The 16,458-nt window shown below is 35.2% G+C and overlaps 2 protein-coding genes across 2 annotated transcripts in view; one reads left to right on the top strand and one right to left on the bottom strand.

Moving 5' to 3' along the window:
• The first annotated feature begins 219 nt into the window (after positions 1–219).
• Positions 220–792, top strand: LOC123661077. Its single transcript, XM_045596113.1, has one exon. The coding sequence runs from the start codon at positions 220–222 to the stop codon at positions 790–792; it is 573 nt and encodes a 190-aa protein (XP_045452069.1).
• A 13,223-nt stretch (positions 793–14,015) lies between these two features.
• LOC123660977 (A disintegrin and metalloproteinase with thrombospondin motifs adt-2-like) overlaps positions 14,016–16,458 on the bottom strand; it is a 33,378-nt gene continuing 30,935 nt past the window's right edge. Inside the window, exon 13 of the mRNA XM_045596021.1 lies at positions 14,016–14,276. Coding sequence (XP_045451977.1) covers positions 14,016–14,276 — 261 coding nt within the window. The remainder of the gene's footprint in view (positions 14,277–16,458) is intronic.

Genomic DNA, 16,458 nt, shown 5'->3' with positions numbered 1-16,458 from the left:
GCAGAAATACCTGCAATAATGCTGGATAGCCCTGCCTTACAAGTGGTTGAGAGGTTCTGTTACCTGGGATCGACTTTCTCCAATAATCTCTCTCTAGAAGCAGAGATCAAAACTCGCATCGGAAAAGCGGCGACTACGTTCGGGCGGCTCAGTACAAGAGTGTGGAACAACAAACATCTTACCAACAGGACCAAGATGATAGTATTTTAGGCCTGTGTTATGAGCACTCTCTTGTACGGAGCGGAAACGTGGACGTCCTATGCGAAGCAAGAACGCCAGATTAACACTTTTTATATGCGCTGCCTACGGAACATCCTGGGTATAAGTTGGAAAGACATAGCGACCAACGAGAGGGTTCTACAAATAGCGCGGATGCCCAGTCTAACTGCCATGCTTAAACAGCGTCGGCTGTGTTGGTTGGGGCATGTACACCGGATGGACCCCTCTCGACTTCTGCGGCAGATTATGCTTGGCGCAGTTGCGAATGCAAGGAGGGATGTTGGGAGACCTTTGCTCCGTTTTAAAGACTGCACCAAGCGCGATATGGTCGCTTTTAACATAAATCACAACAGCTGGGAAAAATTAGCCGAGAACAGAGACCAATGGCGTAAGATCGTGAAGGATGGTCAACAACATCATGATGAAGCCTGGTTTGGACTCTTATCGGACAGGAGAAACAAAAAACATCAAAACAGTGACATCAATGACACGCATCTTTTCCTTTTTCGGTGTGTGGTAGAGTCTGCCGCTCCCGTTTCGGCTTGTACAGCCATCAGAAAAAATGCTCTTTAGACACCGTTTAAATCGCCTGGAATAGACGTAAAGGCCCATGATGAAATATTTAACATGAAATAGGTGTTTACTAATTTTTAAATTTATTTGTTAAATATAAAACGTATGTGACTCAAGAACATTGTCATTCAGGCAGATCAAAAGGCAAGTAAAGGTCACTGGTCTCGGAAGGTGTAGCTATTACAGTTAGACGGAGGTTGCACTTTGTGGCTTACCTTGCTTGAGATCAACAAGCTGTCGCAAACACGTGATTTATTGCTTATCAAACTAACGTATACCTTAGAAGTCAATATATAGTATTATTATTTTTGCGTAAATCGTGTGTTATTGAGGTAGGGTATACCAGGAAATATCTTACACAAAATTTTATGCAGCTCGACAGGGTAAGTATCTCAACTAAGTAAACTTTATAGAAGATCATAGCTAAATATTGCTGTCAATGAGTGTTCTGTGTTAAATTTGTTCAGTTGAGTGTTGTGTGGTGAGTGAGATAGTCGGAGCTTCTCGGGAGGGTCGAGGGTAGGGTCTGCAATGCGCTTGTTTTCCGTTTACTATGAAGCGAAACGTATGCTTGTTTGCCACCCTAATACTTTATAAAATAAAAAAGCATCATTCCACCATTTTACTTTTTGTACCGTTACATAGAAGCGACGTTACATACCATAACATGCCTACATTGTTTTTAGCGACAAAACAAGCCAAATTTATAGAGATGATGAATTTTGCAACCCAAGGAAACTCAAACATCTCAATATTCATCATCCATTAATAAAGTTGGTATGGATATATTATTTTAACAATATAATTATAATTGTGTTTACAGGCAAACGAAAAAAAAACCGACTTCAATTACATCGACAAGTAATACAACGTAGATCGACGAAAAAATAGTCAAGTAACTATGCGTTATCAAAGATTACTCAAAAAGTAGTTATCAGATCTCGATAAAATTTAAATGTGACCACATGATAAACATCAGCTTTTGATTAAATTAAAAATTATCAAAATCAGTACACCCAGTAAAAAGTTATGCGGATTTTCGAGAGTTTCCCTCGATTTCTCTGGGATCCTATCATCAAATCCTGGTTTTATTATCATGGTACAAAACTAAGGATATCTTCTTTCCAACAAAAAAAGAATTATCAAAATCGGTACATCCAGTAAAAAGCTATGTTGTACAATACAACGTAGGGCGACGAAAAAAGCGTCAAGTAAAAACGCATTATTAGATATAACTCGAAAAGTAGTTGTTAGATCTCAAATAAATTTAAATGGGACCAATTGGCACACACCACCTTTCGATTAAAACAAAATTTGTCGAAATCGGTCTACCCGGTCAAAAGTTCTGATGTAACATACATAAAAAAAAATACAGTCGAATTGAGAACCTCCTCCTTTTTTGGAAGTTGGATCTTGCGATATTCCACCGCTAAGGGGGTTTAATTGGGGTTGATAGTTTGTATGAAACATATACAGCAGCTATAAGTTCGTCTGATAAGTTATTTATACTGCAGCCTGCAGCAAAATAAAACTAAAAATGTGGTGTATAGTGAGGTTTTATAAAAATAACTATTAAATTATACTAAATTGTGCCTTTTAAAAAGTTGCTCAGGATGATCATTCAATGAGCATTTCAAGTGACTGAAATAAAAAAAAAAAAAAATTGTGTTAAACATCTTGATAGTAATGCATATCTTCATAACCACACGGACGTAGTCGCGGGCAACAGTTAGTGTATTATAAAACAAAGTCTCCATAAGTGTATGTGATCGGCTCCCTCAAAATCTACTGAACGAATTTTCATGTGGTTTCACCAATGGAAAGAGGGCTGCAAGAGGGAGGTTTACGGAACGGCTAAGCCGATTTTTATGAGAGTTTCAGAAATTTTGCTGGGAAAACTTTGTGACACACTGATTTCAATGCGGGCGAAGCCGCGGGCACAGCTAGTTTATTTATATTTTTAACCGACTTTCAAAAATGGAGGAGGTTCTCAATTCGACTGTAACTGTTTTTTAATGCATGTTACTTCAGAACTTTTGACTGGGTGGACCGATTTCAACAATTTTTTTGTGTCGAAAGGTGGTGTGTGTCATTTGGTCCCATTTAAACTTATTTGAGATCTAACAACTACTTTTCGAGTTATATCTATTAATGCGTTTTTACTTGTCAATTTTTTCGTCGACCTACGTTGTATTATACCGTATAACTTTTTACTGGGTGTACTGATTTTGATGATTTTTAATTTAATCGAAAGCTTATGTTTACCATGTGGTCACATTTAAATTTCATCGAGACCTGACAATAACTTTTTAAGTAATCTTTGATAACGCGTATTTACTTGACTATTTTTCGTCTACCTACGTTGTGTTACTTGTCGACGTAATTGAAGTCGGTTTTGTTTTCGTCAGCGAGCAAATGCAATTATTTTATTCATTATTGTCGGTAAAAAAAATATTATTCATATTTTATAAATATGTAATTCATATTTACATATGATTTCCAAAAAACACGATGTGCTAAAAATACCGAGCTACGAGTAAGCTCAGTCATCCAGGTACTTATTTATGATTTTTGAAACAAATGAGAAAAATATATGTGTATGATTACACCTAGGGCAATTCCTTAATATTTTAACTACATGGCATAGGTATGATTAATTACCTACTAAAGTAGATGCCTTGGCCCCTTTTTCCATTTATTCATGAGTCAAAGTTGTATTAGTGGCCATGATTTTGTTCCTTACTCCGTTTAGCCTTTCTATCTCAACGTTTCATTCGTACACCAGTAGCCCAACACAAACGTGTCGTCTGCGTAGTAGATTTAACTTTTATCATTAGGGTGATCTCAAAGTAGACGGCATATCTACTCTATATCTACTACGCAGGTAGCATTAACAAAAACTGCATTGCACATAAGGTAGTGTATGTTGACGTCAAAGGGAGGTAATTACTTGACGGTTCTAATATTAACTTCGTGTATCTCGTGTATACTGGTATACGAGACTACTATTTCAACAATTTTACGTGGACTGATTCCTAACAAAATATACCTATCTGACCGATCTGTATGAACTTGGATAAGACGAAAGTTATGTTTAACAACCAAGTCATACCGATACCGGTATCGGTCGATGGTACCCTTCTCGAAGTTGTTCAGGATTATATTTACCTAGGCCATACTATCCAACTAGGCCGCAACAACTTCGAGAAGGAGGCCGATAGGAGGATTCGGTTGGGCTGGGCGGCGTTTGGCAGACTCCGTCGAGTCTTCACTTCGAAGATTCCGCAATGCTTGAAGACAAAAGTTTTCGAGCAATGCGTCCTGCCTGTGTTAACATACGGAGCCGAGACGTGGACACTGACCAAGGGACTGGTCCACAAGTTTAAAGTCGCTCAACGTGCAATGGAACGGGCTATGCTTGGGGTCTCTCTCAAAGACAGGATTAGAAATGAGACTATCCGCGAGAGAACGAAAGTAACCGACATAGCCCACAGAATTAGCAAGTTGAAGTGGCAGTGGGCTGGTCATCTGTGTCGCAGGACCGATGGCCGTTGGAGTAGACGGGTCCTAGAGTGGAGACCGCGTCTTGGCAAACGCAGTGTGGGACGTCCTCCGGCCCGTTGGACCGACGATCTACGTAAGATTGCCGGTGTAGGCTGGATGAGGATTGCGGAAGACCGGGATGCGTGGCGCGAACTTGGGGAGGCCTATGTCCAGCAGTGGACTGCGATAGGCTGAAGTGAGTGTGTGTGAGTGTGACCGATATTTTCCTTCCGATCAAAATCAGTGATTTGGTTTTTACAAGGATAAATATATCGAGAATAAAACTTTGAACGTGACTTTTTTATGTTCGTATTTTATTAGGTGACATTGGCGAAATAATCACTCGTATCTCGGCACAACTGTTAACTATTAAACTATGAACAAAATTAAAACAGAGGCCGTAATATACGAGCGAATAAAAAAAGGATATTTTTAAGTTTATTACAAAGTAGTTACCTACATCGTTTACACAAAAATGACAATAAATTAACTTTAAGCACATTTATGCATGTGGAGATCCAACATAACTTCATGACAAAAGGAGTAAATTGTAAAGTGCAATTGAAAAAAGTAAGGGATTTGTAGTTTTGCACGTAAACAAAAAAGCCTAGTTTGTACAGTTTTTAATCAGTTTGAACTGGCGTAACATTAACGGCTCACGTTATGTGTAGAGAAAATTAAAAATATAGACTTTTTAGTTTACAGTCAATACTATATTTTTTTTTCAAATTCTCCTAAAATAAAATTTTAAGTACCTACTTATGTCCTAAATATGAAACATCTTTGTTGACTTTTTGTCTCTTTCTATATGTAGGAGAAATTTCAAACTACGTTATAAATAAAATTTAAGTGTCTGTCTGTGATTACAAAATAACGGTTTATTTTAAATTACGTATAGTTATTAACGCGAACCTTAAACTCAAACAAATAATTTTAAAAATTTTGTCCTACAGTCTGTCTTTTTGTTTGTCCAGGCGAATGTTCAGAACGGCTGAACCTATTTTTATGGGACTTTCACTGGAAGATAGAAGAGGTTATGGAGTAACATATAGTCTACGTTTATCCTAAAGTTGCTAGAAAGTATAGTTAATAATAATTTACCTCATAATATATACGCTTCAGCCTGTAATATCCCAGTGCTGGGCATAGGTCTCTTCCCCATGTAGGAGAAGAATCAGAGCTTAATCCACTACGCTGCTCCAATGCAGGTGCTAACTATATCCGCTAGGATATATTCCTTTCTATGCGTAACGATCGTTATCAGGTATATCTACATGATAACAACAAGGACCGACTGCTTAACGTGCTCTCCGAGCCTCTGTAGGGAGACCTACAAGGACTGTACAAATAACCAGAACACGGCAAAAATCCGCATGGCCAATACAAATGTTTGTCATGTGCGTACGGTAAGTACAAAATTTAAATTTCGATACACAAAGAAGGTCAGTGTCCGTCATAATTTAGTACTTAAATATACGGTTTTAAATTAAAAGAAATAAAATTGTATGATTGGACTTCGTCCAGAAGTTGTTGTTAAAGAAACATCGACTCATAAATTGAAATGAAAAAAGCTTTGGTTGAATTCAAATCGAAAAAAAATAGATGCGTTTTAAACGTGCCTCTTTTGAAAGTACGTACTAGGTAGGTAGGTAGGTACTGTCATAATTTTTTACCGGAATTTTAAGAAATTCCAATAATTATTAAGTGACTAACAAAAATTGGGACACACTATGTGCCTTATATATTTTCTAATTTTGGATAGATAATCTCCACTATAATATATATCGGTTTACTATTAATAAATAAGTCAAATATTGAAGCGAGGTGAATTGTGCACGTTGAATAATTTTGGAAAACAATAGTTCTTACTTGTCGTACTTGAAAAACTTACACAAAAACATGTGTATGAGCATTTTTATAGGGACCTCAGTGATGTCGTACTTATACAAAAAAAAAATGGCACTTAGGTACATCTTGTCGTCTAGGGGAATATATACTAAGTTTGAAGCAAAAAATTTTTGCTTGCAATCCCTGTTGTGTATTTTTCCAAGATTCAAATTTCATTATTTCATTATTTTCAGGTATATACATGACAACATACGTAAAACTTATCACGCCACGAGAAAATTAGGAAAAAATATAAATTCATAAGTCATGAAATTATATTACTTAGCTACTCACGTTTTTACTAAAGTTGCAGATTTTATATATTTTTATTTGTTAAAAGTATATATAATACAAATAGTTACATCAAAGATCGTTAGGAATCAATTTTAAAGGTGCTAACTTAATAAATAGTCTTAAAATAGGGAATTTTCCATCAGTTTTTAGATGTTGCATATAGAAGTAAATTGATCTGTACAATACATGTACGCGAGCAGGCTACAAAGGACATATTATTATAATAACGTACGTATAATTGAAGAACGAATTATAATAACCTTATTTGTCCTTAATTAGTCTAAGTTCCTGATATTTCGGCAGAGTTTCAATCGTGGTCACGGCTCATGGGCACGGAAATGTTAAATATCCAATTAAAAGTTTTAGTACTAGGTAAGTATTGTTCCTTAATATGAAAGCTTCAGAAACTGTACCATACACTTTATACCCACTTTATATTATCAGTGTTGTTATTATGTAAATGTCAAAATGTTAACAATTTAGGTAAAAGTAAAGTTATAAAGAAGCGACCTTGAAACTTGCACCCTGGATATAGAAAGTCTGCTACGTTCAACGTAACGTTGAAACCTAATGTCGAAATAATAGTCATCATCATCATCATTGGTCTTAGTCCGTCTATTGCAGACGATTTAGACAGTGTCAGACAGACAGTCGCCTAGGACAGTCTTCAGAAAAACGTAGAGTTGCCTAAGCTCTGCGCCACCCTCTCGACCTCAATGGCTAGGCACACAGGAACGACGAGTCGATACGTGTGGAGTCAGTTAGGCTGCAGGAGTCTTTCGCATTTTAGAGCTATGCCACGAATGCTTGAGACGGAGACCCCATTCCGGGTTTCAAATAAAGTTTTCCTTCTCCAGGACCCTGATGATTTTGAGCCAGGTTTATCCCTCGGTCGCCTTTTACGACTCCCACGGGAAGAAAGGGGGTGGTGCTCGACCACACGGCATGAAAGAATAGTGACAGCGTTACTTTCGAGTCTTAATCATTTTAAAACAAAAATCTTTTTTGGTAATTCATCGCAAGTAGTAGAATAGAGAGCAATTCAGTCTCTTGACAATTTAGTTAGAATATAAATAAACGCCGTAACTCAATATCTAGCTATCGCATTTTACTGTTATAAAATATAGCTTCACTATCTTTACGAGTTGAATAATAGATCTCTTACACTTAGAGGCGTACATTTTATTTTAGACTTCAATTCTTATATACGAACACAGCATACATATATTATTCCCAAGGATAACTTGAAGCATTGTGTGTAAATATGTGTCCTGTCGTCGTTAAGCTAACCTGCCAGGAATAATTCTCATATTGTATTAATTCATTACGTTATTGACCCAGCGTATAGCAAAAAAATATTTTATAATAACAAACCTGGACTGACACAGTCACCTTTTCAAAAAGCTTTTCAAATAAATTACTATAGTACTTTCATTTAACAACATCAATTAACTATCGCCAAACGTCAATTAACACATTAAAAGTAAAGTAAAATTATAATGAACTAACAGGTTAAATACCAGGTTTTATCTATATTTACAATTTATAAGTATAATCAATTTTTAATCGTGTTAAAAATGAGCGCACAATATCATGTTTCACAAATATTTTTGTAATATATATCAATTAATTACTAATCGATATTATTTTTTATAAAAGTGAAAACACTAAAACAGCTTAAAATACTCTCCGAGGCACGGTGGGGAGACCCAAAAAGACAGACACCCAGACTGAAAAAATATTCGTTCAAATACCAATAATATCCTTCCCGAACGGAGATTAAACCAGCAACCGCCAGTGTTTAGGTGCCGCGCATACACACGTATGTACATTGATTTACATTATAGTACGTAGCAAATGCTCACTTTGAACGTACTCCTAATGTGTCGAGTATTTTCCTATTTGAGTAAAAATGCTTGCTACGTTACCTTACGAAATAAAAACGTATGTATATGCTTAATATTAGCGACCCGCCCCGGCTTCGCACGGTTGCAAAAACTATCAGTGTTCCTCTTCTATATTATGCATGTATTATAAAACCGCATGAAAATCCGTTGGGTAGTTTTAAAGATCAAAGTATACAGACAGCGGTAAGCGACTTTGTTTTATATATGTAATGATAATGACTCATTAAAAATAATAACAATGTTACAAAGGGTTATGAGTGTAACATTCTACGCAAATTAGAATTCAAATACGGCTTGTATAATTACATTTGTCCATAGATATTATTAATTATTTAAACATTTATTTATTGATTGACGATATATGTATGGAAGATGTGTGGACTTAGTGACGCTGTACTTTATGCAACATGTTACTAATTTTGTACTAAAACGTGTTTATATATTATTTTTCAAAAGAGTACTGCGGAGTTTCTTGCCGATTATTCTTTGCAGAATCTACATTCCGAATCGATGGTAGCTTTACTTTTACAAAAATAATAATTTATTTTTAAAGTTTTAATTTGTAAAATGATGATTTGAAAGTGCTCATGGGGCCTATTTGAATAAAGGTGTTTTTGATTTTGATTTTATACGACAGAATACATTGAAAGCTATACTAACATAGCAAGCAGAGGTGTAACACGGTCTAATATAGTTGTGGGCAAAATCATTTCAGCGAAGAACCTTTTCAGCCACGTCCAAGATCTATCCAAGTTTAGTTCGTTAACACGATAACGACATACAAGTACATATATTCATTCGTTAATTCGTTTGGATTGAGGGCTTCTAATGATATCGAAATAAAACTGATGATATCACCAATATCATGTAGAACGTATTTATTATGAGTAAACATTATTATTTTCTTCCTTCCGTTACAGTTAAAAAAAAAATTGCTTCATTTTTGAGGACTGAGTAGGACTTCATATACGAAGTAATTCGAATGTACATTACAGAACAACTCTAAGAACCTAACAGACCTGCATGGTTCGTGTTCATTTACTATTTCTTTTTTTGCTTGAACTGAACTAAAATGAAATTTGTTGGGCAATAAAAGTTTAATCCGTCACGCTCCTCCGAGCGGTGGTCAAATATACAACCGTTGGCGCAATGGAAACTCTAATCTGATCTTTTCCTTAGTTTTTATCAAAATACTTAAGAGTAGATTTCATCAAGAAGGCCCGCTCTTTTCGGAGGCATATATTCAGAGTTCCCCACAAAAGCCGGTGGCCGCTGCCGGTGTTAAACCTCTTAGCCACTGAGACATCTCTGAAAATACACCTTTTATCTATATCTATGTCTATATCGTTCGTCGTCACAGTATCAAGGTTATAATACGCCTTTGGGATTTCTTCGCGGAAAATGGATTGATTAAGAAGAGCCCCTGAACCCTCAGGAAGTATCCTGACCTGGACCTGTGGACCTGAGGAAGGACAAGCATCTGCCCCCTGAAATTCCTGCACCCCAATCCGTTTTTCGATTTGTCGCGGTCTTATACTTCCGCCTTAGTTGAAATCTTCCATAACAACGCTGCAGAAGGCCGAAGTAGTATCGTATATGGCCCTTGGAATATCATCAGAGTGTGCCAAATTCGGCGCGTGTACCTGTATCACTGACACGTACGCCTGTCAGTGAGTTTCAGTACAAGGTACGGTCGACATACTGCCGACATCTACAAAGTTGTTAGTAAGAGTCTTGTGGACCAGAAAACCGACGCCACCTTGGGAAAGCCCATCATCTTCATAGAACTAGAACAGTGCAGAAAATCGTGTCCTCGCCTTCTCTTCGGGGTTCAGATAACACCAGTAGCTCCGTTTAATGTGACTTAGGTCTTTATTAAGTTCAGTGAGGTGATGGTCACTGCGTCCATTAAATATCGCCAGGTATAGTTTTGGATGGTAGCATCCCGTAACCAGGTACTGTTTCCTAGCACCTACCGTTACCACGAGCGCTGCCGAGCAGTGTTCTCGGCTACGGCATTCTATTATACTTCCGGGAACTAAGGGCCGAAGTTTTTGGCGTGAGGTGTGACATGAGGTATTTTGCCCATAGTCACCACACTGGACAGGCGGGTTGAGGACCTAAGGGCTGGCTTTATCGCACCGAAGAAGCTCCTGTCCGTCTTCGGCCTGTGTATTTGAAAACCAGTAGTTGGATGGTAATCCCTTATGTTTATTTTTCTTTTTAACTGAGGAGACACACAGCAGGAAACTTCCTGCTCAAAATTTGGTGCAAATCACTGGGGAAGTAGCTCAACCTTACAGAAGATAACAGCTAAATAACATTGCTTTCAGGCAGTTGTGTTCCCGTCGGGAGTAAGGTTGTAAAAATTGCAATTTTATTTAACAATTCGATATTTTTAGTTAATAAAAACATCTTAAAATATCAAAGAAATCATTCATATGGTAATTGTTAAAAGTTAAAATATATAAATCGACCAAGACATGCAATTCATTATGCTTAAATAAACTGTAGTTGTTTTCAATGTCTTTGACATTCATATGTAAATCACTCGTATTACACGTAACATATGAGCAGAAGTCCACAAACAAAAAAGACTGACACACAATGAAACTACTGTGTGTAGATTTACAAGACACATGTGTTTTGAATATATAATTAAATTTCAGTTACCATGATAATTACGTTTGTAATACCTTTTATAAATTGATTTCAGATATATAAACTGCTTCTTCTTCTTCACTTTATAAATACTATTAGAAGAAACTCATGCACAACACTTTGCTGAAGATCATGACATGATCAAATGCATAGTTTACGATTCTATAAAGGACATACAGACAAACATGCATATATATATAGAAGATGTAACTTTAAACTCGGCGATTGCTTCGTCTAGACTTACTGCGTATAACCGATTTCTTGCTGATAATAATATCATATTTTTCTTTGACAGTCGCAGGTAACTGACTTGAAAAAGGAGTAGGTTCTACGTATGTATTACATACAGACGATAAAATAAAAAAATAAGTTATTAAGCTTATAATACTGTATTATACTGCCATTTTTTTTGTGAACAAATTTTCATTAAATTGGTGGTAGGCGTTCAGAATTTATGCGCGTACTTATTTATATACATTTCTACTACTCGTTTTTATTTATATAGAGGTTATCTTTACTCGTATTTGCTAAATGTGAGTGAAATACGAACTTTTCATTAAATTTTAAATACACAAAGCTAATGCAATTTACATAAAGGCATCTTATAGAGATTTACCATTAATAGTTATATTACATTCCTTTGGAGGAATTTGTTTAATTTTCTATTTAGCAGATGCTGTGTGATGGTTAATAAGTAGTCTTACAAGAGAAATTGAAAAAATATTTCATTATCAACAATTTATTTTGTAAGCTGTGTGGCTACGGCAGTAAAGAATATATCCACCCACTTTCTTCCCGTGGGTGTCGTAAGAGACGACTAAGGGATAACACAGTGGGGACCACTACCACCTTGGAACTTAAAAAGCCGACCGATGGCGGGATAATCATCCAACTGCTGGCTTTGAAATACACAGGCCGAAGACGGGCAGCAGCGTCTTCGGTGCGACGAAACCAGCCCTGCGGTCACCAACCCGCCTGCCCAGCGTGGTGACTATGGGCAACACACGTGAGTTCACTCCATTTTGGCGCTAGCTTGTGGAGGCCTATGTCCAGCAGTGGACTGCGATAGGCTGAATAGGCTGATTTTTTTTTAAAGATATTGTAATCGTTTTCTAAAACGAATTACTTAATAATAATAAACTTGAAATTCTATCTGAGTAAGTACTTGACCAATTTAACAAGATTTACCAAAGTTCCTTAGAAAAGGTGACTGTGTTTCACGCGTTAAGAAGTCATGAATAAATAAAACAACGTAAAAAAGTAACATTATATATTTAACAATTTTATATATCTATGGCCGGAGCATTCCTGATTTCCGGTAACTGAGTACATATACATAGCAGTTACAAAGAATGAAGTGGACGTAGGTAACGCTTGAGCGATGTTGAGGAAATGACACAAGGATGAACCACTTCGCGAAGTAGTTTATTATGAACATCATGTTTTTTTTTGAGCAGCTCAAAGCAAACACTTACAAAAAAAATGCCTTATTATTTTGACTTGCTAAGAATAGAATATATCAGAGTTTAAAACGTTATAAGTGTTCTAAGCCCCTATCTCTAGGTATGTTTTTTATCTTTGACTTTTTTACAATAAAGATCAAGTGAACGGTTTTTGTTAACGGTAAAATTTTGTTTAATCAAAGTTTTGTTAAATATTATGTTTATATTGTTGTTAAGTTCGATGACGTAATTGTTAATATTATAACAATAAGCAAATTTTTTCGCTCATATTTCGATGAGCGAAACTACTCGTAATACAAAACGAACCGCTGACAACGTCAGGTTAATAATGGGAGTAGGAAGTCGCACTTCATTATTACAGCTTAAGTATAATTAAGTACTAACAAGTATAACTAACTCCAAAATGTACTTTAACAAATAAACACGTCAATGTTAAATGTCTAATATTTACGTTTAATAAATATTTAAAAACTAAGCAAATTTATTCAACATTTACGGTATCATAAAATATCATTTGTCACAAAAAAAATGTTGAAAAGAGTGGGCGATCATCAGAAGGAAATTAAACACTTACGTTTATGGATTTTCCTTATTTTTTTTTTAAAGAATAAGACAATTTATAAATAAAATTAGTAATTTATTTAATTGTATTAATACAATACATCTACAGTACAGTAATATAATCTACAGTAGTAGTACAGTAAGTACAAAATTAGTGGTTTCAAAATACCATTACCATTACCTTACTAAAATAATATTTGGACGACTAGCACGTTTATGGGTAAAATGTATTTTACTAACTTAAAATCTATGTGATGTGTTAATACGGGTAACTAAACGACAATATTGTGTATCTTTATAAACTTAATTATCTTCCACTTAATTGCTAAGAAAATACAGCATATTTAAAGTGACATAACATTTTTATTACTTAGATTTTCCTATTAAGCTCCTCCATTTCCTCCTTAAAAGAGTCGAAAATATAACATGGACCTTTCCTTATTTATACCTATATTATATGCCTATAGTATATAGTCACACAGCGAATTTTTATCACAAATGTCTTAACAGGTATAACTATAATAATTTAAGGTAAAATTAAATATTGTACCTTAAATAATATTAATTAGGTGATTGTACCTACAAAAAACGTACTTACGTATGTTTAGTTTATTTATTTATTTATTTATAAACCATCTATTTACGTCATCACACTCTTATTCTAATAAATGCTATGTTTTTATTACATTAATCTTTAGGTATCAAAATTACGTTTAAAAATATAACCTTTCACTTTCATTGGTAGTAAAATTTTATTATACTTTTGCTTCAATGTAATTTCATCCCAGATATAAAATAAAACTATAAAAAGAAATCTTAAAATACTCAAAACAAATTTGGCAATAAACACATAGGTATGTATATATAGGTATGTATATATATACATAGTATATTATTAGTTATGTGCCTAATTACTGAGATGGTCCGTTTTATTTCTAGAGGGTATTTCGACGTAATCTAGGACTTCCCAATCTTCTTCGAGTTCTTCGGGTATGTGCGGGGGTATAGCGGCCCGCGCCAGGGGCGACCCGGCTGCGTCCAGCGACAGGTAAGCCCGAAGAGCTGCGGCCGCATCCTCGGGCGCCGCTCGCGCTCTGGCGTTAAAGGGACCACTGATGTCTTCACTTGGTAGCTCCCATATGTGAAATTGGGTTGTCATCTTGAAATTCTGGCATGTGACAAACAAAGTTTTAATTGATTATGTTCAATATACACAACAATGCACTACACTTACAGACAATCATTGTAGTTACTCGCAAGCGAAAAGAAACGATTTCAATATCTTCGACAAGTAATTAATCATAGGTAGTCGGTAAAACAACTAATTAAATACGAATTATTAAGAATAACTCAAAGGTACTCGTCACATCTCGATTAAACTAAAATGGGACCACGTGACAAGCACCAGCTATCGATTAAAAAAATAGCTATCATCAAATTCCGTACACCCAGAAAAGTTATGTTACATAAAAGTAAAGTAGGATTGATTCGAATCCTTTTTTGAATTCGGTTGAAAACAAACCATCGTTAAAGTTTATTTTACTTTAATATATATTTAATATATATTTTTTATATATATTTTATATTATATATAATTAAAATATATATTTTAATTATATATAATATAAAATATATATAAAGTCTATACATAAAGTCTGTAACAAATATTGTTTTGAAACATTGACCTATTATTAAAATCCAAATTAAAAACTATTAAAGTTTCAACTTTTACTAAACGCTTACGGGAAAGAGAGTTGATTAGCAAACCGACGTTTAAAACCTCATATCTGTACTAATAATCAGTATAAAGATAAATAATTTATTATAATGAACGCGCTAATCACAGAAGTTACTGGTTAGCTAACTTCTCGTTGCTAACTTCTTCGTTGACTAGCTAACTTCAGGGTGTCGGTTTTTTGTGACGGTGTGCGCGCGCAGCGTAAACATTTACTCTCCTCATTTTTCCCTAACGCCCCTAACGCCCTAAAAGAAGTATAACTTCAGTTGGATGGAAGGAACTAAACTTGATAATATGGCATCACGCTACGATTAATCGCAGCAGAAAGTCAATGAAATACTAAGAATAAAATAATTTGTATGTATTTTTCAACGCCGAATCATAATTAAATAAAGAATAAATAATTTATCTAAAAATTAAAAAACTTTAGGGGTGGACTACCCTTAACATTTATGGGGATGAAAAATAGATCTTTGAGAATTTTATATATTAGATATAAAAGTTACCTACACATGTATATATATATACCTATATTATCTGACATATAAAGATACAAAAGACGCTTGGCTTCATTTCCTGCGGTTGAAGCGGTGGCTGGAAGCTAGTTTATTGTACTACTAGCGACCCGCCCCGACTTCACACGGGTGCAATGTTGATACTAATATATTATAAATATAATAGGTATATAATATATGCGCAAAAAATGTGTTTATTTACGACATCACATTAGAAACCTCTAAAACTATCAGTATTCCTCTACTATATTATGAACGTATTGTACATATAAAAAGGTTTATATTATAAACCTTCGTCTAAAATCACTCTATTTACTACAGAAAACTGCAACAAAATCCGTTGCATAGTTTTAAAGATCTAAGCATACTGACAGCGGGAAGCGACTTTGTTTTATACCATGTAGTGATATCCCAATATATATATATGAACTAATGTTTAAGAAATCCCAACAAAAACATTTTCATGTAAAATGTTGCCAAGACGAGATCATATGGCTCGCACTGTCAAAAAGTTATCAGATCTCATGTAGAGCCAAGCTTCTAACTCTACACGCCCTAACTCTACAAGTCCTAACTTCACAAACTCTACACCTTAGTCAAAATATGTGGCTTGGCCGTTTCGTTACTACCGGCTGCCGATGTTGTAGACGACGACTGCTTGTGAGGTGGACTAATGCTGCTGGCGATGCTGACCCCTGCCTCTTCATTTTTGCCCCGTCGCGGGAAAATATATTTTCTCTTTTTATTTTTATTTGTATTATATATCAATTATTATTCTTCTTTTTCTTTTTAATAGAACTATCGTATAACAGAAAAGTAATAAACAGTGAATAAATTTTTCACCTTACACCCACGTGACGGTAGCGAAACGGCCAAGCCACATATTTTGACTAAGGTGTAGAGTCCTTAAAGGATAAACATTATTAATTGTTATTTGATGATAAATCCTTAATAATATTATAAATGCGAAAGTAACCCTGTCTATCTGTCTGTCAAGCTCTTACACCAAAACTACTGAACCGATTTAAATGAAATTTGGTATACAGATAGCCTAGAGTCTGATAAAGGTCTACAGATAGGCTACTTTTTAATGCGAA

This window comes from Melitaea cinxia, chromosome 1 (genome assembly GCF_905220565.1).
Source record: "Melitaea cinxia chromosome 1, ilMelCinx1.1, whole genome shotgun sequence".
Classification (NCBI taxonomy): domain Eukaryota; kingdom Metazoa; phylum Arthropoda; class Insecta; order Lepidoptera; family Nymphalidae; genus Melitaea; species Melitaea cinxia.
This window is presented reverse-complemented; position numbering and strand designations above follow the sequence as displayed.